Below are 25,303 nucleotides of genomic sequence, written 5' to 3' on the forward strand. Positions count from 1 at the left end.
TATTAGAACAGAGATTCCACATGATGTGTTTTAGAAGTGCTCTTTTCTTAGCATTTTTAGTGAAAATGGTTAGCATTGGATAAAGTTAAGGCTATTTGATCTGGACTGTAAAAATCCAAATCCTGATGACTATGAGATACCAACAATGAATTTATGTTTTCTTTTCTGTTTGCTGCTATTTAGTGGTTCGCCAGACTTTTGCAAACTAAAACTAGGATCCAGGGAGTAAAAGATTTTCTTTCTCTACAAAGCAAGATTGGGTGATTGTGATCTTCAAAGAGATTGTTGATTTTCATCTTCCAAGAATGCCATAAAGCATAAGGAAGAATGCTAAGAACTATATTTCAGCAATCTCTCTGAGATTTGGAGAACACAGTATGCACATTCCAGTACTGTTATTTTGGCTGATAGCTTTAGTACCTCATCTACTACATCATAACTGAATTCTCAGAAATTTTTAACCCATGGTTGGCTAAATCAAAGCCCATCAATAGGGTTCAAACAAATATTAAGTCACAAACTAGCAAACTGCATGATGATTAACTGTATCTACCACTAAGCCAGACAAGCCTGAGTCAAAACATTCCCTAGGTTGCATCAGTATCAGATGACTTCACTACCTAATGCAGATTCACCAAACTTAAAACAAATCTAGCCAACTAACTTCTTAAGTCTAACTACAACGAAATGCACCATATAGCAATTGAGACTCCCTAACTAAGTTCTAGCTCTTCTAGTTCACTTGCTCTAAATATCTGATTTCCAGCCTTGTCCCATACTCTGACTTCACTCAAAAGTCAGCCTGACTTTTAAATGTATACACTCAACTTCAAACAGGCTAGGGGCTGGGCAGCATTGCGCTTCTCTTTAGATTCATGCCACCCGGCTCAGTCACACTGCACTGTGAGGAGAGCACTCTACTGCCTGCCAAAAGTGGGCAGGCTGAGGGCTGGGCAGCATTGCACAGGTAACATCGACTCTCATGCTGCTCATGGTATTCCCTCTCCCAGAGCCCACCATATGTGAAGTAGGCGAGGGCCATGTGCTGGCCACTTCCAGGCAATGGTGCATTTTTTCATTCCTCATGAAGGATGCCACTTCCCCAGCTGCATTTCTTGTGTGTTTTTCTCCCTCCCTCATCTCAAATATTTTCCCACCACTCTTAGGAAGGAAGGAAGGAAGGAAGGAAGGAAGGAAGGAAGGAAGGAAGGAAGGAAGGAAGGAGAGGGAGGGTCTGAGGGAAGTCCTGCCTTAGTTCTTCCCTGCTGCCCTTTCACCATCCCCTTGCCCCCTCCTCCTGGCCTATCCTGGGGGGGGTCTCCCATCCTATTGCTAAGGAAGTTTTGGATACAAAGCCAGGTCTCCACACATGGAGAGGGAGTGGGTCTCCCTCTTGACTTTGCCCTCATAGCCATCATAAGCAACCTGGCTAAGGAGAGCAAGCACAGCAGCAGCAGCCTTGAGGTAAGTGCAGCTGGGTGCCCCCTTGGGGAATTGGGACTGGGCTTAGTGCCGTGGGTGCTTGAGGGCTGGGCTGGGCATTTGACCTCCATGCCACCGTCCAGCCCCCCCCGCATAGCCTGAGAGGAACAGTGAGGCTCCTCCAATGGACCATGACTTGGCACTTGCCCCAGTCCCATCTCCTTCTGCCAGAGACCCTCAGATCTGTCCCACTCCTGCCCAGGCCCCCATAGTTACCCTTGACACGAATGATGTAGAGCTGGCCATGCCCACCCAGTAGGACACACGCACTCCAGCCATGCCCACCCAGTAGGCCACGCCTACCCTGGCCACACCCACCCGGCCCCCCCTGAGGGCAACTGCAATGCTGATGCGGCCCTCAATGAAATTGAGTTTGACACCCCTGTTCAACATGAAAGGAGATAATTAGCAAACTGCCCTAGAAAACAGGCTTATGAATTAGTTAAGAAAGAAACAAGCCACAAGATGGTGCTGGTCTGCTACAACTGAAGAACCTTTTGCCTCCCAATGTTTTTTTTAAAAAAGTCAGCAGTTTGCAAAATATTATTACAGATCACAAGATGTTCTAAAGAAAAAGAACATGAACACAATCTGAAATATCAGTGAAGGGTGAAACACAATTCTATAATTTATAGAGAGATTTTAAAAAGGTGAGTTTGAGCATAAAGTAGCAATAGCCCACTTCCTCCTCCTTCTCCTTAATTAGTAAAAATTCTTAGCTACACATATTGAATAGAAATAGTAGTTTCCTGAAGAAATTTTCCTCTACTTTAGTTATCCGGATAATTCCTTAAAGATCTCAGAGGTGGTTGGAGAGATAGAAAACCCATTCCTTACCTTACTCCAGCTTCTTTGTATGGATTTTTCTCTTTGTTCTAAAATTAACAAACTCTTTTTTTTTAACCAGGAGAGAGAACTATCTGATCCTGGGTAAATCTCAGTCTTTCCAGGCAGGCCAGATGGGAAACATAACTAAATGAACTAATTTTACTTTACCGTAAGGCTATCTTAATTGAACCTTGTAAGTCTAAAAGTACAAATCTCCCACTGCCACTTTTAACCACTTGTGCAATTAGTGCAGGCCCTTCCTCAGTTTCTTGTTCTAACCATTAAGCCACTGATTAGGACAGGGGTCTTCAAACATGTCCCTTTTATGACTTGTGGACTTCAACTCCCAGAATTCCTCAGCCAGCGTGCCTGGCTGAGGAATTCTGGGAGTTGAAGTCCACAAGTCATAAAAGGGACAAGTTTGAAGACCCCTGGATTAGGAGCTCCTCCTTCTCTTGTCTGATTGTTTGCTAGGCAGTCTCTCTTTCCTGTGTTCATTTCCACATCCCATTACAATAAGTGACCAAGAGCCATTTGTCATTCATGGGGATATGGGTTTAATCAATGCATCCACAGTCTACAGTCTCACCTGTAAGTTACATTCATAATACTCCTCATCAGAAAAAAGAAAAATGCAAGAAAAAAAATCCTCTTTACACTTGACATTCAAAATTAAATATACTGTATATATTTGTCTTTCTAGTGAAATACATGTTTTCATACATACAAGTTATGTAAAGCTTCAATTGTCAGTCAGTCGATCAGTCTTTCATTACAATACAATTAGCAGAATTCAACTTAAAAAGAAAAAAAACTTACAAAATGAAAGCTAAAAGAAGAATAACTAATCTCACAGAATAGAATAGAGCTGGAAGGGACCTTGGAGGTCTTCTAGTCCAGCCCCCTGCTCAAGCAGGGGAACCTATACCATTTCAGACAAATGACTGTCTATTCTCTTCTTAAAGACCTCCAGTGATGGAGCGCCCACGATTTCTGAGGTCAAGCTGTTCCCCTGGTTAATTGTCCTCACTGTCAGGAAGTTTCTCCTTAATTCCAGGTTGCTTCTCTCTTTGGTCAGTTTCCAACCATTGTTTCTTGTCATGCCCTCTGGTGCTTTGGTAAATAACGTAACCCTCTCTTCTTTGTGGCGCCCCTCAAATACTGAAATACTGCTATCATGTCACCCTGTTTCTTCTTTTCAACATGACTGGTTATAGTGAGTATTAGCTTCAGCTCTAAAACTGCTTAGGAAATCAAGTACCAGTTCAATTACTATTAGTTATAATCCACATAGCATTTTGACAATAATTTCAAAATTACAGATTTGTACATAGGAATATATATTAATTAATCACAAAAGCAATTCTGAGAAAAGCTACACTTTTCAGATTTCTTTAAGTCTTTAATGATGTCAAGTTTCTTTATATAAGAATAATCTCTTTCACTTGAGGTAATGGATACTATTTATTTACGTTATTTTCACTGGTTTTCTAATTAAAAATATTCAAATAGATTGTAAATCAGAAAAAGGTAAAAAGCATTCCTAACAAATTAATTTCTAAACAAAATATTATGTAATGTCATAGTGCTGACGTGGGAAGAGGTCAAAGATTAAACTGGTTCACCTTTTTGTGCATGGATTCTATGAAAAAAAAACCTACTTTGGTATTGTAATTCCTGGCTGAACTTAAATGAGGAAGTCCCTAGACCAGGCATTGTAAACTTGTGATGTCATGTGACATCGCACAATGTATCGTGACTTTTTTCCCATTGCTGGCAATGGGGTGGACGCGGTTTCGGCATGACACATCCAGCCCATAGGCTGGCAGTTTGTCATGCCTGCCCTAGACTAATCATTGTATCTTATCCTAATTTATCCTCATGGGGTTATTCTAAAGGAAAAATGGGATATGTTGTACAGCATTCTGAGTTCTTTGAAAAAAGTTTTATTTTTAAAAAATAAAATAAAGAGAAGGCATCAGATTATCGTGAAATTACACATTTACTGTTAATTCTTGTATTACTAGATATAATTCAAATATCGCAAATAGGGGTTTCCAAGCTTTTTGAGCCAAAATATTGGGAGCAATCAAAAAGCAAACTTATAAAAAGTGTTTACTCCCTCCTCCACCCCATCATCATTTTTAATGCTAAAAATGCTTTATTATGGGGCACACTTTGTTTTATAGCAGGCTCATTTTTACCCCTTTTTAATTAAAGGAATCTATGTATTCTAGAAGACAGAAGAGAAAATATAAAAAAAAGTGGGCAGCATATAAAATGTCAGCTGTTACGCTGATGGCTGGGGCTACCACCCTAGAAACCCCTGCCTAGAAAAAAATACCTAGAAAAAAATTAATCTGGCAGTGTCACCTCTTATATTAAGTGCAGATATTTCTCATACCATTTAGCCATAGTCCATTGGAGTATTGCTGACTAAAAATACAAATAATCTTCTCTTGACTTATTATGGGCCAGCTAAGTGGACAGACTGCTAAATTTGCACCAAGCTGGAGGAAGGTGCCCTTTTTTCCATAATGTCCAGAATCAGAGAACAGATGAGAAATATAACCAGCCCCTTTCTCAAAACACACAGAGGAAATAAGGAGCTCAGTGCCAAAGAAAACCTCTGTGAACTCAAGCATTAAAATCTCAACAGCTAAGTAGAAAACTGAGCCCCTTGGACATCAATGGTGGGGCCATGCAGCAGACTCCGGAAAAGCCAGAATAGCAGGTCGATGACAACATGAACAGACCTGAATATCTGAACAAATGTGTAAGAGGTTAATTAAAATACACATATCAGCTCACAGGCGCACAAAACCCAAATGCACTATCGTGCAGGGCCTCTTGCAGACAGGCAAGACTATTGCTAACTAATAAAATTTTATCCACAAATATGCAGGTTTAACTGCTGCTTAAGTTTCACAATAATAAATAAAATGCCCGAACATTTATTATGGTTTCAAAGGAAGACTTAAGACTTGACTATAGATAAAAGGCTCAGAACAAAGGAAACAACAACCTCTAGCTAGTTTGTGGCGTAGCCAGGGCTTTTTTTCTCATAGAACGCTCAGAACGGAGTTCCGGCACCTTTTTTGGATGGAACCTTGTAGGGTAGGCAAGGCAGGTTGTGTGACATGTGTGAGTTCCGGCACCTTTTTCTTTTACAAAAAAAGCACCGGGCGTAGCAGTATTTTAAAAGGGTACCATGATCATACACAAGTCTTTTTTCATGAACTTTTAGATCTTGACAGGCAAAAGCCATCAAAGAAGAAAAGTGGGGCACATATACAATAATTTGTGTGAGGAAAATTCTACACAATTTTATTTGCATGTGGATAGCTTCTACATGGTTTAGACAGATTTAGAAAGATGTATATTATCCTGATCACAAAACATTATATTCAAGATGCTTCCTTGATATCCTTTCTCAGTTTACAAATCTTCACCATATGTATGTATGCATATATGTATGTATGTGTAAACATTTGTGAACTGCAAACGTATCTCTAATTAGATTAAGACATAGCAATATTGCATCATATGGATTCAGCAAGTATAATCTGATGGTGGATATGTTAATAATATGATTTTTACCTTAGGCAAATTAAGTACTCTGTAGGTTAATGTAATCTTTTGCAGAACTCTCAGCAATAAACTGCTATTCCTTATCTTCAGTTCACAACAAGGTAAGTCATCAGTTAAACTAGTTGATACAAGGCTTTCGATCTACAAGACTTTCCATTTTATTAAAGGCAACTGAAATCATCAAAAGGCTCCCCCAACTTTAATTTAGCAAACAGATCAAATTCCTGGTATGATCTGGTTCAAGATCATTCACAATCTTATTAGAGATAAAGTAAGGTAAGATACAGGAAGTTATTCTATCCAATAGCTGAATTTCAGACAAACTTCTTTTTAAAGTCCAGAAAAAGCAACTCTTGTTTTGTTATCAAACCCACATGTTCACCTTCCCACACTGAAGTCAGGAAATAGGAACATTAAGACTCCAGTCCTCAATATTGCTCTAGATCCCTTTCATGTTCTTCCATTTTATGTTGCTTTATTTCTGACAAATAACCTACTGTATCTTGTCTAGACCATAATTTTGCACAATTGATATTGATCACCACGGAGAGGCAAAGTCCAATACTATCTGGAATTCCTTTCCAATTTTTAGGACAATACCTGGTCACAAGCTGGTGGAGAAAAGAAATAACAAGGCAGGTTCACATCAGACCCATGATGAAAGACGTGAATTAGTTGTCAAGTGCCTTTGCTTTCTAGGCTCAATTTAAAAGACTGATTTGCATAGTTAAAGTCTTCTGGAGAGAAGATCATGATTTTTACAATGACCTATCAACATTCCTAGACAGCATTCTCTAGAATCCATTATTATTAAACAACTCTATCAAAAGTAAATACTGATTAAAAAATATATTTCTTATCAGAAAATCATCTTGTTTTCCCCAGATTTCCTCCTTGCTAAAAGGTGCAGAATTCACAGCTAACCATTCACTAAAGATTGTATTCAAAGTCTCTGTGGTCTGTTTAAAAAGACAAATGCATCCACTCTGGGAAAGAACTGAAAGTCAGAGAGATAAGAGAAGACAGGCAAAGGGACCCCTAAGTGTCCCAGGATCATGTGGTCACTTTTTGTGAACTTCTGACGAGCAAAATCAAAGGGGAAGCCAGATTCACTTAATAACCATGTTACAAATTTAACAAGTGCAGTGATTCACTTAACTATCATGGCAAGAAAGGTTGTCAAATGGGGCAAAATTTACTTCTGTCTCACTTAGGAACAGAAATTTTGGGCTCAACTGTTGTCATAAGTCGAGGACTTCCTATAATGTGATAACTACTTTCATTGCTAATGTAAAGTATGACATCAAATGTCAGTCTGTGGCAGGGGTCTGCAACCTTCACAACTTTAAGATTTGTGGACTTCAGCTCCCAGAATTCCTCAGCTATGCTGGCTGAGGAATTCTGGGAGCTGAAATCCACAAGTCTTAAAGTTGTCAAGGTTGCAGACCCTGGTCTATGGTATCATGAATTTAGTGTTGCTTGTTTATTGTTCTGAATATCATTTCCCTAGAAAATATAATTCCTCTGAACATACATAGCACATTTCTTCATCACTCAATCTCAAAGCCATATAGCAAGATTGAGCGTGAGGAAAGAAAGTGAAGATGACAGAGAATGGATGACCTACAAAGCCCTAAATGACATGGGTCCAGATTATTTACGGGAGCACCTTCTGCCGGCGTCAACTTCCCATCGTCCTGTGCACTCCCACAGAGAAGGCCTCCTCAGGGTGCCGTCGGTCAGGGAGTGCTGGCTGGCGGCCCCCAAGGGGAGAGCATTCTCTGTGGGCGCGCCTGTCCTCTGGAATCAGCTCCCTGTTGAGCTCCGGATGGCTCCCGACCTTCGCTCTTTTCGCTGTGACCTGAAAACCTGGTTATTCAAGCTTGCCGGCCTCGACTGAGGGATTGGGATTTTAAATTTTAGAATTTGATTTACTTGGTTCAGGGCTAAATTTAATTTAATCTATTTTTAACTTTGTATGCTATGTTTTAATTGCCCTGTACACCGCCCTGAGTCCTTTGGGAGAAGGGCGGTATATAAATCTAATAAAATAAATAAATAAATAAATAATTCACTGACCCAGATTGTTGGGGGCAATTAAGCTGACTTTGTAATAATGCCGCTTGTGGGGTGTGTGAAAGCCCTAATAAGCAGGCATATACATAGAATGAAGGCTACTGCTAAGCTTGTAAGCCGCCCTGAGTCTTCGGAGAAGGGCGGGATATAAATGAAATTAAAATAAAAAAAATAAAAATAAAAAAAAATGCTGTTAACTTACGTACCTTAGTAGAAGTGCTGCTCACCTCTGTATCAATAAAGTAGGAAGCTGGGGTTTCTCTACTAGGAGTCTTATTTTCCTCTTTTAAAAAAGTAAGACCAAAGCATAAAAAACCGCCAAGATCTCATATCCAGAGAGCCAGTATGGTAAGCAATTTAGGGTAGAAATTTATGTTTAAAAATGTTAAATGATCCTTATTGAAATTCATTTCAATGCAGACTATAATTGTATCTTTAAAAGTCTGGTCATCTCTGTACCTGAGTTTCTTATGACTCTTCCATTATAACCAACAAATAATATCCTCCTTTGTCACAAATTTATTACCCATGTAAGTTACACATTCTATTTTAGCCTTTGATAAGAACAGTTATTCCTGGCCAGTTCCAATTATACAACATGGTTCTCCACTTCAAAGTCAGTAAGGAAAGATGAAAGATGATAAATATATAAGCTGTGATGTTTTAATCTGCATCTATTCTGATATTTTTTGCACTCCTGCAAACACTATTTATTCCCTTATCACAAGATAAGGTGCTCACACACTTATAAACCATAAAGAACTGGAAGCCTAGCTGAGAAGAAAGACAAAATAATATTCAAATCTCTGATACAGAGACTGAACTACAAAGATAAAAGTAAAAGATGATTCAGCCTAGCTCTTTAAATTGGTGAATGGTAAAAAGTTGACGGAGAAAAAGCTTTCTGTACTTCTTCTTCTTCCTTTCTCTGTTTTCCTCCAAACCACTCCACACTGTCCATAAAGGAATCATGACCATGCGAAGAGATTCTTCAAAGAAGCACAAGCACAGGGAGAGAGTTGAAACTGAGCTCATGGATGTATGCTATTTTGGATGGGTCTGGTTTTCCATTAAGATTGCAATCATTTGTATACTTATCTGTAAATAAGAGGTAAGCATGGAATAAGTGGGATTTGCTTCAAAAATGAAGCTACAAACAAGATGATAGTCAGCTGAATGCTTGCTTCCCCAAATTCTTCCAAAGGATCAAGGGAATAATGAGTATCCAAGAAGCAACATTCAAGAGAGTTAATTGTTCTTATGTGCTTTTGTAACAGACGTTGATATCTAGTATCATTCATTATAGAAATGATTAAAGTGTGAAGAAATAGTGGTATAATTTTAAATTCAACTTACAACCACTCGTTTAGTGATCATTCAATTACAGGGAACTGAAAAAAATGCAACAGGACCAGATTTGATGCGTCACCATGGTCACATGATCAAAATTCAGGCACTTGGCAACTGGCATGTATTTATGATGGTTGAACTGTCCTGTAGTAATGTGATCGCCATTTGTGACATTCCCAGCTGGCTTCGGACAAGCAAAGTCAATGGAGGAAGCTAGATTTGCTTAATGACTGCATGATTCATTTAACAGCTGCAGTGATTCCCTTAACAATTGTGGCAAAAATGTTGTAAAGTGGAGCACGAGTCACTTAACAACTCCTTTGCTTAGCAACGGATATGATGGGCTAAATTGTGGTCATAAGTCAAGAACTGCCTGTAGTATTTTAAGTGACTGGAATTGAGAAGAAGGGGAGACAGACCTCAAAAATGGTGATGCAGAATGAGCTGTACTGCCATACGTCAGTAGCAAATATGGGCATATATAAATATTATATCACCTGGGCTACACATGGATCCAATAATCAAACTGGGTAGCTATCTTTTAGGATAAACCTGTGGTCTAACCAGGAAGGAAAATAGTATTTTAGAAATTACACACTCTTTGTACTATTTTCTAGGAATGCAGGATGTATGGAGTTCCTTTCTATGCTGTCTAAATCCCTGAAATTGCCAAGTTGTGGAAGATTCCCCACTTTTTGTTGGATGAGAGTTTGTGTCCTATTATCACCCTATCATGGTGCAATTACATATCTACTACATGGTAGCAAGATTCCAAAGCCAGCTGCTTCTCCCACCAGCAATTTTCTCTTAAAATGTGTTTGAAATATAGAAATGGGAGACCACAATCTTTCAACATGAGACCCCAGGGCAGTGGGAGCAGGAGGGGCAGCGTTTCACTGGTGAGATGTCAGTGTTTAAATAACTCTGAAGAACCCCAGCTGTTGCTCCTGTTTTTACTTACACTTGTGTATCCAGACACAACAAAAGATAGTTCTGCAACAATATTTTGCTAATATGCAGTTGGAGATGGGTGCTAAGGCGTTACAATTTTTCAAAACAATTTTGACTTGAACTGCAGAAAATAGAAGGATGTTGCAGAGAACATATGTCAACATACTGTAGCTACAGAAAGCAGGCAGCTCCAGAAATGGGGAGGGGGACATTGGTGAAGAATGATCCTGGTTGGGAAGAAAAAAAACAAAGTGTTAGTAAAGAAAGTATTGCAGTAGCATTGGAGGCCAGGAATAAGCCTACAATTTATTACGAGAGGCATTCCAGCAATGAATTTCTTAAACTTTTCAAGACAAAACACTCTCTAAAAAATGAGAAACTTCTAGGACTCTTCAATAAATGGGATATCGAAATAACACTTAATAATTCTTTTTATTTTCCCTTACTTACAATTGTAATGTTAATGAGATACGTATGAGCCTTCATTTGATGGTGTTTTTTTTAATCAAAGTCTAATACTTGGTGTTGTATTAGGTAAAGGTAAAGGTTCCCCCGCACACGCGTGCTAGTCGTTTCCGACTCTAGGGGCTGGTGCTAATCTCCGTTTCAAAGCCGAAGAGCCAGCACTTGTCCGAGGACGTCTCCATGGTCATGTGGCCGGCATGGCTAGACGCCAAAGGTGCACGGAACGCTGTTACCTTCCCACCGCAGTGGTCCCTATTTTTCTACTTGCATTTTGACGTGCTTTCGAACTGCTAGGCAAAAGCTGGGACGAGTAACAGGCGCTCACTCTGCTACGCGGCACTCGGGATTCGACCCGCCAAACTGCCGACCTTCTGATCGATAGGCTCAGCGTCCTAACCCACTGAGCCACTTCTTCTTCTTCTTCTTCTTCTTCTTCTTATTATTATTATTATTATTATTATTATTATTATTATTATTATTATTATTATTAGCTTAGTCTTTATCTTTATTGTTGTAAGTGCTGAAAATCCATAGTAACCATTCTATTTTGAAGAATAACAGAGTTGGAAAAGACCTTGGAGATCTTCTAGACCAGGGGTCAGCAACCTGAAACAGTGAAAGAGCCACTCGGATCCGGTTCCCTCACAAAAGGAAAAACTGGGAGCCACAAAAATTGTGTGCGCATGCGCGTACATGCACACATGCGCAGAACAGGGTTTGACTGAAGAATGGAGCCAAGGTGAGATATGCACATACCCTGCATATTTGAATTGATTGGTTGAACCTTTTTAGTCCCACTTTTTTTGGGGGGGGGGACTACACATAGCAGAAGACTGGGAGCCGCAGGAGATGGCTGAAAGAGCCGCATGCGGCTCCAGAGCCGCGGGTTGCAGACCTGTGTTCTAGACCAACACCCTGCTCAGGCAGAAAAGTCTATACCATTTCAAACAAATGTTGTCAATCTTTTCTTAAAAACGTCTAAGTGTTGGAGCACCCACAACTTCTGGAGGCAAGTTGTTCCATTGATTAATTGTTCCAACTAAGGAAATTTCTCCTTAGTTTTAGGCTTTTTCTCTCCTTGATTAGTTTCCATTCATTGCTTCTTCTCCTGCCTTCAGATGCTTTGGAGAATAAGTTGACTCCCTCTTCTTAATTGCCGCCCCTTAGATATTGAAACACAGCTGTCGTGTCAACCTAGTCCTTCTTTTCATTAAACTAGACATACCCAGTTCCAGCAACTATACTTTATATGTTTTGGCCTCCAGTCCCCTAATCGTTTTTGTTGTTTTTCTCTGTACTCTTTCTAGAGTCTCGACATCTTTTTACATCTTAGTGACCAAAACCAAATGCAGTATTCCAAATGTGGTCTTACCCAGTGCTTTTTTTGTAAAAGAAAAAGGTGCCGGAACTCACACATGTCATACAACCTGCCTTGCCTACCCTACAAGGTTCCATCCAAAAAAGGTGCCGGAACTCCATTCTGAGCGTTCTATGAGAAAAAAAGCCCTGGTCTTACCAAAGCATTGTAGAGTGATATTAACACTTCACATGATCTTGATTCTATCCCTCTGTTAATGCAGCCTAGGACTGTGTTGGGTTTTTTGGCAGCTGCAGCACACTGCTGGCTCATATTTAAGTGATTATACACTAGGATTCCAAGATCCCTCTCACAGTTACTACTATTGAGCCAGATACCACCTATACTACACCTGTGCATTTGGGTTTTCTTGCCTAAATGTAGAACCTTACTTTTTTCGCCACTGAATTTCATTTTGTTAGATAGGACCCAATGTTCAGATCTGTCAAGATCCTTCTGTATCTTAAATCTATCTTCTGGAGTGATGGCTATTCCTGCCAGCTTGGTATTGTCTATAAATTTCATGAGTTCCCAATCTATTCTGTCATCTAAATCATTAATGAAGATATTGTACTGGGCCTAAGACAGAGTCTTGTGGTACCCCACTACATACTTCCTTCCATGTAGATGCAGCTCCATTAAGCACTACATGTTGAGTATGGTTGGTCAGCCAGTTACAAATCCATCTGGTGATGCTGTGTAGCCACATTTTTCTATCTTATCAAGTAGTAGCTTGTGGTCTACTTTATCAAATGCCTTATTGAAGTCCAAGTAAATAATATCCAGAGCATATCTCTTGGTCCACTAATTTTGCCACTTTGACAAAGAATGTAATAAGATTTGTCTGGTGTGATATTTTTGACGAACCCATGTTGGCTTTTGGTTATGACTTCGTTTGCCTCTAGATGTTCACAGATTCATTGGTTGATTATCTTTTCCAGAATCTTCCCAAGTACTGATATCAGGCTGATAGGTCTGTAGTTTCCTGGATCCTTTTCCCCCCCTTGTTTTGAAGATGGGGATTACATCAGCTCTTTTCCAATCCTCTGGTAGTTCGACAGTGCTCAGGATCTTTGAAAGATATGGTTCAGTGGTTCTGAGATCATGTCTGACAGTTCCTTCAGAACCTAATGCATCTGGTCCAGATGATCTGAACTCGTGTAGGGTGGACAAGTGTGCTCTTACCATTTTCTTGTCTATTTTAATCTGTATTCCTAATCTGTTTTTTATGGTACTATTTTTGATAGGTCCAGCTTGCAACCCACCCAAACACCTAGATTCTTTTTGTATGTATTGCTGCCCAGTATGGCACATAGCAATTCATTTTTTTTTGGGGGGGAGGTTATATAAACTAGAAATTTGCATTTCTCTCTCTTGAAATTCATAATATGGTTTCTGTTATTTTCCAAATTGTTAAGAACCTTCAGAAACTGTATTGTCCTATATTTGTTATCCTTCCCAATTTTATATTATCTGCAAATCTGGTAACTTTTTAAAAACCTTATTCCAGTTATTTTTAAAATATATTGAACAGTATAGAACTTAGAAGGGAGCTCTATAATACATCACCCAATATCTCCTTCTAGCATTATTATGTTTTGGTGTCATTCTACCTGATTTGATCTTGACAAGCTAAGCAAGGTCAGATCTAGTTAATATTTGGTTGGGAGACCACTAGGAAATCTCAGAACTGTAGGCAAGATATATTGAATATATTAAATATATTGTTCAATATATTTAAAAAGTTAAAAAGCATCCCTGAAAAAGACCATGGAAACCATTTCCACAAGATTGCTTGGCAAGATGCATGACTCTGTCTGAGATCATCAGAATTTAAGCTCAGTTCAAGGAAGATTTAAGTCAATCAAATCTCACCCTTTCCCTAAGAAATTGAGGATCTTATATGAAGAATTTTTCTTTTTTCTAAAATTAATTATTTACCTTTTAACTTCACCACTGCTACCACTTTCAATAACATGACTATAAAGAAGGGATCACCAACGAAGCACTTCCATGATGATATCTAAAGGTAAAGGTTTCCCCTGTCCAGTCATGTCCAACTCTAGAAGGCGGTGCTCTGTTTCTTAGCCAAGGGAGCCAGCATTGTCCGAAAACATTTCTATGGTCATGTGGCCAGCATGACTATATGCAGAAGGCACACAAAACACTATACCTTCCCACAGAAGTAGTACCTATTTATCTACTCACATTTGCATGCTTTCAAACTGCTAGATGGGAAGCAGCTGGTGCAAGCAACAGGAGCTCACTCCTTCATGCAGCAGTCAGGTCTGCAGACCCACAAATTATACTTTTTAAAAAATTTAACAGTCAAAATGATAGAAATTCACCATTCTAACATGGAACTAGGTGACAACTCAGGAGTGAGATTTCTGAAACATCACAAGAATTAAAACTAAACTAGCTAAACTAAAACTAACAATTTCAGCTATTTTAAAAGAATTTCAGCTATTTCATACTTGCATCACTGGATATGGTTACACTTTCTATCTGAGAATAATGTTACCTAAACCTTACTTTTAACGTGCAAAAATGTCAGAAAAATTAGATCCAGTAAAGGGATGCCTCAACTTACCACTGCATTGAATTAAGATAATAATTCCAGGTTCAATTACAGTTGTAAATCGAGGACTACCTGTACTTCCTGCATGTGCTTTGCAAGGAGGTCCTTGGTTCAACACAGGCTTCCCCAGTGATTGAATTCAGGTATCAAAAAAGTTCTTAGTTCAGTTACTGGAGATGAAGAAACATAATAAATAAAAAAGCAAACCTATCATTTGACTCAGCATTAGGGCAGCTTCATATACATGGACCATATATTTCCAATTTCAGAAATAAAGTGTAAGCAATGCTTAATCCTGACAAGTTCAGAAATAAAAAAGGGTGGGAGAAGAAAATCATTCTTAGTAGCCTATAATTAAGCTCTTCTCTTTTTTGTGACTACATGTTCAGTGATTTTGTTTATCCTTAAGCAAACAGCTGAGATAGTAGCTTTGGCAGGCAAGCAAACACAGAGGCAGCCAACTCATTTGTTAGCTACCTATAGCCAAGACTTGCCAAGACTTGCTCCTGACAAGCTGAGCTTCTAGGAATGTTGTCTCTGAACACATCCAGGAAAACCAGTAGCAACCTTGCACCTTGTTTTGCTGGAACAAGAGTTGAAGATAAGAATGTACAACTCAGGGACACATGAGCTCCCATGATATGCCTCAAGAGGATAAAAGCATGTGAATGGCCAAATAAGTGAAATCTCTGCAAAACTTTTGAATACTTGCAAATAATCAGGGGCAGTTACTAAGGACTTGCTTTTCTGTTCTAAAGAGGAGTTGAACTATTATCTCATAATCTCCAAAAGTAAATCAAAACAATCAATGCCACATTTCTAGAGAGCAAAGCTCTCCAGACGTTTTTGGCTGTATAATACAAAAAAAAAGTTAAGGCAACTGAATACACATTCAGGCCAAGCTAAGTCTTACAATCGAGACTGTGCTCATATTGCATCTTGAATATCCATGACTTCTTCTGTGTGAAAATCTACACAAGTCAGTAGACTACTTGGGAATGGAAGTGTTAACATAAGCTTTGTATGGTTAACAAAAGCTTTAAGACAGCAACGCAGTTGATTGGCCATTTGTTCTTTCCAAATTGGGGTGGGGGCGGGAAGCAATCTTTCTTTCTTCCAACTCCTTGGAAGATCCATTAAATCAGGTTTGGCTACATGACATTATTGAAATTAAACAAAGCTCACTGAGAATGGAAATAATGCATCTGGTATGTGTGACATGGGAGTCACAAGGGACAATGGAGTTGTTGATCATGAAGTCATTCCTTACTTTGGATAGCAATAGCACTTATATGCTTATATGGCTTAATATTCTTGTCTTTTTTCATCAGAAGAATATGAAATGCAGCCTAATTTCAAGAACAACAACTAAAGAATACTGGCTATAATACACACATTTTATTTATTTAATAAGCAAAAATAACACTAGTGTCAGAATTGCCCAGCATCAAAATTGAATGTACTTTAATTGACTGCCAGCTCGCTACTTAGTTCATAGAAAATGCACCTTTTGGGGGAAAGTTGATTATTCTGAAAGATAAATTTAGCATGACAGATTAAACAAAGCTACTTATGTCACAGTTGGAGAGAAAACACAAATTTTCTTCATTTTCCTCAAATTAGCTGCAATTATGCAGGGAAGAAGGCCCATAGCTCAAGATCAAAGCTTTTCTTCCTATAAACTATATTACATAAAGTACATAAAGTATTTTTAGGAAAAAATAAAACATCCATTACTAATTTCCCTCCCTTAATTTGCCACTCTCCAAAATCTGGGATATTCTGAGCGTTTTATTAATTCATTTCAAATATTTTAGCCTGCAGTTCAATTTATAAAGACCTGAAATCATCTATATTTATTTATTTATTTATTTATTTATTTGTTTGTTTGTTTTTATAAACCGCCCTTCTCCCGAGGGACTCGGGGCGGTGTACAGAGTAAGGTAGGTATACAGATTGAACAATAGTGAAAAACAATAGTAAAAACAACTGAGACCCCAATTAGAGCTATCAGGCCAGGCCGGACTGCTGGAACAGGTAAGTTTTTAAATCGCGCCGGAAGGTGCGGAGGTCGGGGGCCATCCGGATTTCGGTTGGCAAGCAGTTCCAGAGGGCTGGCGCACCCACTGAGAATGCCCTCCCCCTGGGGGCCACCAGCCGACATTCCTTGAGCAGTGGCACCCTGAGGAGGCCCTCTCTGTGGGAGCGCACAGGATGGTGGGGTGTTGACATTGGCAGAAGGTGCTCCCGTAGGTAGTCCGGACCCATGCCATGTAGGGCTTTGTATGTCATTGTTAGCACCTTGAATTTCACTCGGAAGGCAACCGGAAGCCAGTGCAGCTCACGGAGGAGAGGTGTGATATGGGAGTATCGGGAGGCCCCCAAAAGTGTCCGTGCCGCTGCACTTTGCACCAGTTGAAGCTATATGCTATTTAGGAGTAAAGAAGATTATAGCAGACAATATTTCATGTGAAAAATCAATTCTGACTTGGAATAAAGTTGGTAAAGTTGACATAAAAATATAGAGATATGCACTACAGTAATAATAAAGTGCATATCTGAGCTCAATTTATCTAATAGTTATTACATTTTACATCCTTAAAAGTAAAGTGTTTTACTAGTAAAATGTAATAAGATGGGGTAACAGGTTAAGTTGATAACTGCCAGACATCAATATTTACCATCTTTCTTCACCATTTTGTTTCCCCCACTGAAATAACAACAACAAAACTTAACTTTTGTTTTACTAGGCCACTGTTTAAAATAATATTTGCAAAATAAATCCAGCTATCACAATCCTGAACTCTCAGAAAGGGTGGAGATTATAGTACAGACCTTTGACGATAATAGAGGAAACTGCTTGAGAGCAGTTTGCATTTCTCTGTAGGAAGTAGAATCAATAAACACTGGAACTACATAACTAAACTATCTATTTAATGTCATGTGATGGCATAGAATCATTAGAATCAGAAAAGCATTCAAGCCATACCACTGAGTATCTCTGCTTTTTAGATGCGAGACACACCAAACAATGTACGTAAAACAAAAGAATGTGGAATTCTAAGGAATTATACTTTTAGTAGATATTTTCCACATATTTATTTATTTATTTATTTATTTATTTATTTATTTATTTATTTTATTTATTGAATTTCTATACCGCCCTTCTCCCGAAGGACTCACGGTGGTGTACAGGGCAATAAAATTACTACATCCAAAAGTTAAAAATAAGATTAAATTAATTTAGCCCTAACAATAAATAGTTAAAAAATACTCCAAACCCTTAAACCAGGCCGGCCTGTTCAAATAAGTAGGTTTTCAGATCACGGCGGAAAGAGCAAAGGTCGGGAGCCATCCGGAGTTCAACCGGTAATTGATTCCAAAGGGCTGGTGCGCCCACAGAGAATGCTCTCCCCCTGGGGGCCACCAGCCGACACTCTCTGAACAACGGCACCCTGAGGAGGCCCTCTCTGTGGGAGCGCACAGGACGAAGGGAAGATGACGCCGGCAGCAGGTGATCCCGTAAGTATGAGAGGCCACTGCCATTGTCTACTTTAAACAATACAGGGCTATTTCTGTATAATCATGATGAGACTGACTACATAAGGATGTACTTTTATTTTACCCAATTCACTAAATCAGAAATGATAGCTTCAACAATTAATTGGAAGTATTTTGTATTAGGGTCTAATATGCAGCTTTTAGAATAAACATGATTGGGGGGAGGGGAGCCTTAAATGTTATAACATTTAAAAGTAAACATTTTAAGTAATGTGTAAATTTCTTACCGAGACAGTTATGACCATCATGTGCAAGATGAAAGCCATCATAGCAGGTACATCGATAATTTCCTGGGATATTGACACATTCATGAACACAGCCAGCATTGTCATCGCGCTCACATTCATCAACATCTGAAAAAGAAAAGAAAATATACATGATGTGGAAGAACTTCAGAACCAAAAATCTACAAAGCTCAAGTATTTATAAAATAACTAAATTGAGAACAACAGGGATGCGCCCTTTTACCTCATACTGATGGAGAAAACCTGTAATGAAAGGATAACAGACTTCAGCCAAACACAGTTTCAACCTTCCACACAATTGTGAAGCCTGTGAAATCTTAAATTCCTAGTCTCATACAGGATTATAGCTGCCCTTGCTTCAACATGGGAATACGGTGGAAGCCACAGCAAGTGTTCCCATCACCTTTCATCCAGAGTGGTTTTTATTCAACTTTCATTCAAATCTATTCTAAAATTAGAGGATCTTATGTAGAATTAGACAAATCGCTGGGTAATTGTTTTAGAGATGTTTCTTATCTAAACAAAGAAACAGAATGACCAAGGGGGGGGGACCAGTGGGATGGAAGCAGCTTCCAACTTTCTGCCCCTTGACTGTAGCTGATTGCCCACCAGCAGCCAACAGTAGGACCAGTCTAGCTACCCTCTGGAGGGCTAGGGCAGGTCTGGTCTACCTAGTCTCCAGCATCTGAAGGGCACACCAGTCAACCCAGCCTTTGGAGGGTTAGGGCAGGACCACTCTACTGAACATCTGTGGGTGGCATGGCAGCACTAGAGCAACCCCAAACTTGCCAAACTTCAGTCCCATGGGAGTCATGGGTCCCAGATTTGGAGTGCAGTCTGTACATTAGCTCTTTTGAGGTATCGGTACAAAAACTGTTGTCCTATGATGTGTTGTTTTGCTCACTTAAATGTTACCCACACAAGAGTTTTATTAGTATGTACTGTGGATGTTCCAGTACATTACACTGACATTTATTTATTTATTTATTTATTTATTTATTTATTTATTTATTTATTTATTTATTTATTTATTCATTCATTCATTCATTCATCAAATTATACCCCAGTTCAAGAAAAGGCAAATCTGTTGTACATTCTCATTATTGTGTCCTAAATCCTTACTTATACCCAGTGGTTGGAGCTAATTCTTACAAAGTCATTAAAACCGTGTTTGTTACTGCTGCTTCAAATACAAAGTTACTACTTCGAATAGCTGAGTCACTACCATTATCCAACAGAATTTCTAAAATAACAGCACTGTATTTTTCTCTCTTTCACATTACGTAATGTTACGTGGGAATGACCTTAAGAGACAGTAGGAAGATCCACAGGCTAGCCAATCATCATGCAAAAGGCATCTCAATCTACAGAAGCAGAGGGAGTGTGGGATATGTTTCAGAAGGGATCTTCTCAAGTTTTCCAGAAAGTAAAAGGAAAGGAGAAGAGGAGTACTTTGAATATTTGCAAGCTTCTTTAATTTAACCTTATAATAAAAATAAAGCTAATATTCATTTATCTGCTTTTTGTCTGCAGTACCTTGACAAATTAACATATTCCCTGATCATGGATACAGTATCATCACAATGTTCTGATTAAATGAGGAATCAACAGTAATTTCCTATTTTTTACATCATTTAGAATCTGATCCTCACAGTTTTCTTTCAAAATAGGATATGAGGATCATTCAGAGGACATCAAACTTTAATATTAATTATGAAGCAGACAACTTGTTTACCTCAAAATCATTAATGGAGTCACACAGATTTGATTTTAGTAAATCATTCCTCTTTCTCCCTCAACTGAACCGCCCTGAGTCCTACAGGAGAAGGGCGGTATATAAGTTTAATAAAATAAATAAATAAATAAACTGCATTAAGTATTTCAACCAACTGCTATGGAGCAGTAAGAGAAAATTATCTCAGGAAACCTAGTTAAAATTAAACAAGATTCTGCCTAATCTGTTTGAATGGAAATTGAATGAGTACTTCATCAAAGACGGATGGATTCTCCAGAGAGAAAATAGGGAAATAATAAATTTACTTAGCAAAATAATTTTTAAAAAACTTTAAAAATATTCTAGCCCTTGTTTTTACCACAATTGTCCCAATTATAGCAAATAAACACACATTTGCAGAAACACCTACAATACTACAGGCAATACCCAGCTAATAAAAATTCCTCAAAACCCAATGGGTATTTCATTTCCATTGCAACCTTAGTGGTATTTAATCTCAGGTCATTTTAAAATTCTGGCTTGGGCAAGTAAACATAGCTGGATTTCCCTTCCATCTTTTTTTTCTGTGCTATCTGCTCTGCCTACCTTTGCAGTGCTTCCCATCCCCGGTGTAACCAGATTTGCAGATGCATTTGTATGATTTGGGAGTGTTCTGGCAGATGGCATCAATATGGCAGTTGTCAGTCCCATCAACACATTCATCCATATCTGCAAAGGAAAGGGGAAAATGCGACATAATCAAAGCCTGAACTAATCACAGTGTTTTGGGGAAAGTAATAATCAGAAAAAGTATCAGAAAAATCATACTTATTTTCAGAGCCCCTTGTCATTTCTCTCAAGAGTAGGAATCTTAAATGAGTCTAGTGGAGGCCATGAAGGTTCTTTACAGCAGGGGTCCCCAACCTCTGGTCCATGGACCAGTACAAGGCCATGGCATGTCAGCAAGTGGGCCGCACAAACAAGCAAAGCCCCATCCGCAAGATGCAGGCAGCACACAAAACCAGGCACCCTCCAGTCCATGCAAAAACCTCTCTCCACGGAACCGGTCCATGGTGCCCCAAAAGGGTGGGGACCTCTGCTTTACAGTGTACGATTGCTAAAGTTTTCATTCCCTATAAACCTACCACGAAATGTTTCCTAAATCTTTCCCAGTCAAGCGTTTCCCTATCATTCTTATTGTTTGTTTTTTAATCTTTATGGTCTTAGTATCAAGTGAGAGGTTACAAGTTAGAAGAATGACCACTCATTTTATATATGCTCTGCATGATCCTGACAGTTTTGTCCTAATTGGATAGATTTATTTTTAAGTTCATTGTTTATGAATATGTGTTGTTAAAACATTAGACTCCAAAATTATTCTGCATCTGCCAAATATCTGCATCTACCATATCCACACCCCCACAACTGTCCAATTCACTGTGGGGGGGAAACTTAGGAATATGCGCATGATGTGCTTGGCTTAATTTGTCACAAATCAGGATACATCATTACCTGATCATTTAGCATCAGACAACTGAAGTATCCAAGAGCTACCACTGTTATATTTATTTATGCAACACTTTCTATAATGTCCTCTTGAAAGATTCTAGACAATTTACAATTATATCAACACATACCAAACAAACAAATATCCTCATACATCATCTAATCCTATGCATTACAATAAAATCTTACTGTAAACTTTCAAGATAGGTCAGAAAATGGACCCCACACATACAATGGACCCCAGGAATGTAATTTTATTATTATTGTACCATATAATCATACAAGTCTGTCTAATTTTCTGTTTGTCTCCTTTTATACTAACACAATCAAGACAGTGCTATTCTAAGTTGCTTTCTCATGCTTGCTTCTAGAATTATGAAACTCATTCTCCAAATCCCTCCTTAGTGGTATTTCATCCCAAGGCCATCTCTAAATTTATTTATATCAACAAACTAGATTGTATTAAAATATCGAGCTTGTCTGCCATTAATCACCAAATATACATATAGTCAAGGCTATGGTCTTCCCAGTTGCAATGTATGGCTGTGAAAGTTGGACCATAAGAAAGGCTGAGCGCCAAAGAATTGAGGCCTTTGGACTCTGGTGCTGGAGAAGACACCTGCGAGTCCCTTGGACTGCAAGGTGATCAAACCGGTCAGTCCTAGAGGAGATCAACCCTGACTGCTCTTTAGAAGGCCAGATCCTGAAATTGAAACTCAAATACTTTGCCACCTAATGAGAACGAAGGACTCACTGGAGAAGAGTCTAATGCTGGGAAAGATTGAGGGCAAGAGAAGAAGGGGATGACAGAGAATGAGGTGACTGGATGGAGTCACTGAAGCAGTAGGTGTGAGCTTAAATGGACTCCAGAAGATGGTAGAGGACAGGAAGGCCTGGAGGAACATTGTCCATGGGTTCGTGATGGGTCGGATACGACTTTGCAACTAACAACAAAATGCTGCACACATGAAAGAAACATAGAAAACATAGAACTGTTGTTGAAGCACATCCAGTACTCCAAATACAACTGGAACATCTGTAGAGAGTACTGGCTCTGCTGCTTGGAATGCAGCTCAGATATACCAAGTACTATTGTTACATATATGAATGAGACTGTCATGCAGGAGAATCACAATATATTAGAAAGAAATGGCCACTCTGCCCTTGGAAAAATGTGCCACATGAACTACTTGTTGACTCAACAAAGTTATTTTTGCTTCCACTTCAAATAAAATTTGGACTGATGAAAAAAATTGTGAAAGAAATGAACAAGTAAGATGAAGGTTTTCATTATTTGAGTTGTTTCTAAGAATAACTGATGCCAAGATTAAGGAAAGCATTCTTGTTGATCAACAGATCAGATACATCATCAATAATAAGAGGTTTGAAGATCTGTTAGTGGGAAAATCACCTGAAAAGCATTCAAGGATGTTGCTGAGAATTTTCTTGGCAACTACAGGGCTCCAAGCTACATTAGTTGGTTGACAAACTTTTTAGAGCATACAAGATCATGAAGAGCATACAAGAGCATACAAGATGTTAATGAAAATTCATTTTCTGCATTTACACTTGGACTTCATTCCTGAAAATCTAGGTGCAGTCAATGATGAAAATAGTGAAAGGTTTCACCAGAACTTTGCCACAATAAAAAAATGTATCAGGGCAATTGGAATCTGTCATTGCTGGCTGACTATTCTTGGACACTGCAGCAAGATCCATTGGACACCGAGTACACACAAAAATCAGCAGCAAAACACTTTTAGCCCTGTTGAACTCATGCCGCATGTTGGAAACATTATGCAGTTGAATACATTATAGTCATTACAAGTTAATTTCATATTTCTCAAGATTCTTCCATGATACAGTCATTCTGAAATTATATTTTGCTTTTCAGGAGACAAAATGTTTGGGGAAAAAATTGTGATCCAGTTAATGCAGCTACAGAAACATTGGTCTAATGCTGCTAAGCCTACTTGTACCAGTTAGCAGAATTTTGTATTCACTGGAGTTTCCAATTCATCTTAAAAGCAATCCTATATAGATTACATTACAGTAATAATATCTCTAGTTGCATAGTAATTATGACATGAGTCACTGTTTCTTGGTCTAAGAAGGCCAGCAATTAGTTGTGAAAAGGCTGCCATGGTCTCCACTTGTTACTCTAATAATAGAAGACATGAATTCAAAAGAATCACCAAGGTTTAAAACTGCCCTATTTTCTGTGGGCTGCTCTAACTTCTTGTCCAATTCCATGATTCAAAATTGCTCCTTCCAAATCCAGGTAGAAATTACGGTAAATGAATCCACTTTTGAAAACATCCTGTAAAGCAATGCCCCCCAATTTTTCTAGTACCAGGGACGGGTTTTGGAAGAAAAATTGTCTTTCACGGACTGGGGGGGAGGGATAGTTTTCCGCATAACCTGTGCACATACACAGATGAAGCTTTGCTCGCTCATCTGCCGCTTGCAAGCCCGGTTCCTAACAGGCCATGGATCAGGACTGGTCCGTGAACCAGGAATTGGAGATCCTTGCTGTAAAGTACATGCAGGCAAACTATAGGCCACATAAGTTACCTGGTCTCTGTGTGTCACCTTACATTTATGCTCATATGAATGGCTATATGTGTGTATGAGAGAGAAAGTAGGAAAAGGACATGAATAAAAGAGAAACGAATGAAAAAACAATGAAAGAATGAAAAAGGGACAGAAAATGGTCTATTTGCTTTTGATTCTCCCCATTTTCAATTTTGGCCCAATCACTACTGGCAATGTGGAAACTGAGCCCTCAAATTAAATAAGTTTTCCCAACCCTACTGAAAAGACTCTTCCTGCTTTAAAAATTTCAACTACTGTTCACACAAGTTTCTTAAAGTTATTTAACAGAAAAGATCCAGCTGTACCCATGTATTATTCAAATCATGTAAGTGAAAAGAATGGTGGCAAAGTTTTTTTTTTTTTTTTAAAGCAGACATAAAGGCATCCAAAATGTTTCACCTATTTCTCAGGAATTTAGCAGTCTTCATTCCCTCAGGAAGACTGTTTATGCCTAAAAACTTTGTCCAGTTCTGTCAAGATTTTAAATTATGGTTGATGACAGGTTCAAAGACTGAATTTTAGACTGAGTCAAATCAAATGTCCTCCAAATCAGTCCAAATTGAAATGAGCAGTTGGTCAAATTGTTGGTCAAAATCATATCGAGAGTTATAGAAAGAAACCTTTGCCAGTAAATATTTATATAAAGCCTAAGCAATTCTAAGTGATCTCTTGCTTAGTAACTGTAATGCATTAATAATGATGATCCTGATCCACATGTATGATCAGATGGAATATTTCTGGCAACTATAACTTTGAAATAAAGGCAAGGTAGTCTTTATTTCAAGGCCTATTTTAGCCTCACGCAGCATAACAGAGACTGGCAAACTTAAATCGCTCAGTGCCAACTGTAAATAAATTCAGAAATAAGGTCCCAGAAATAAAATAACTGTAAGGGAAAAACAAAATAAGCATCTCCTAGCCAAAACACACTATACTTCCGGTGGCTCCGCGGCGACGGAGGGAGCCTTCCCGGGCTGCCCGCGGCTCAGCTGTTGTTTTTT

The 25,303-nt window shown here is 38.8% G+C and overlaps 1 protein-coding gene across 1 annotated transcript in view; it reads right to left on the reverse strand.

The window, feature by feature from the left end:
- Positions 1-25,303, reverse strand: part of SCUBE3 (signal peptide, CUB domain and EGF like domain containing 3) — a gene marked incomplete at its 5' end in the record, with an annotated part of 126,295 nt that overhangs the window by 75,182 nt on the left and 25,810 nt on the right. The window contains 2 exons of the mRNA XM_083358292.1: positions 18,470-18,595; positions 20,808-20,930. Coding sequence (XP_083214418.1) covers positions 18,470-18,595; positions 20,808-20,930 — 249 coding nt within the window. The remainder of the gene's footprint in view (positions 1-18,469; positions 18,596-20,807; positions 20,931-25,303) is intronic.

This window comes from Vipera ursinii (genome assembly GCF_947247035.1).
Source record: "Vipera ursinii genome assembly, chromosome: 3".
Lineage (NCBI taxonomy): Eukaryota > Metazoa > Chordata > Lepidosauria > Squamata > Viperidae > Vipera > Vipera ursinii.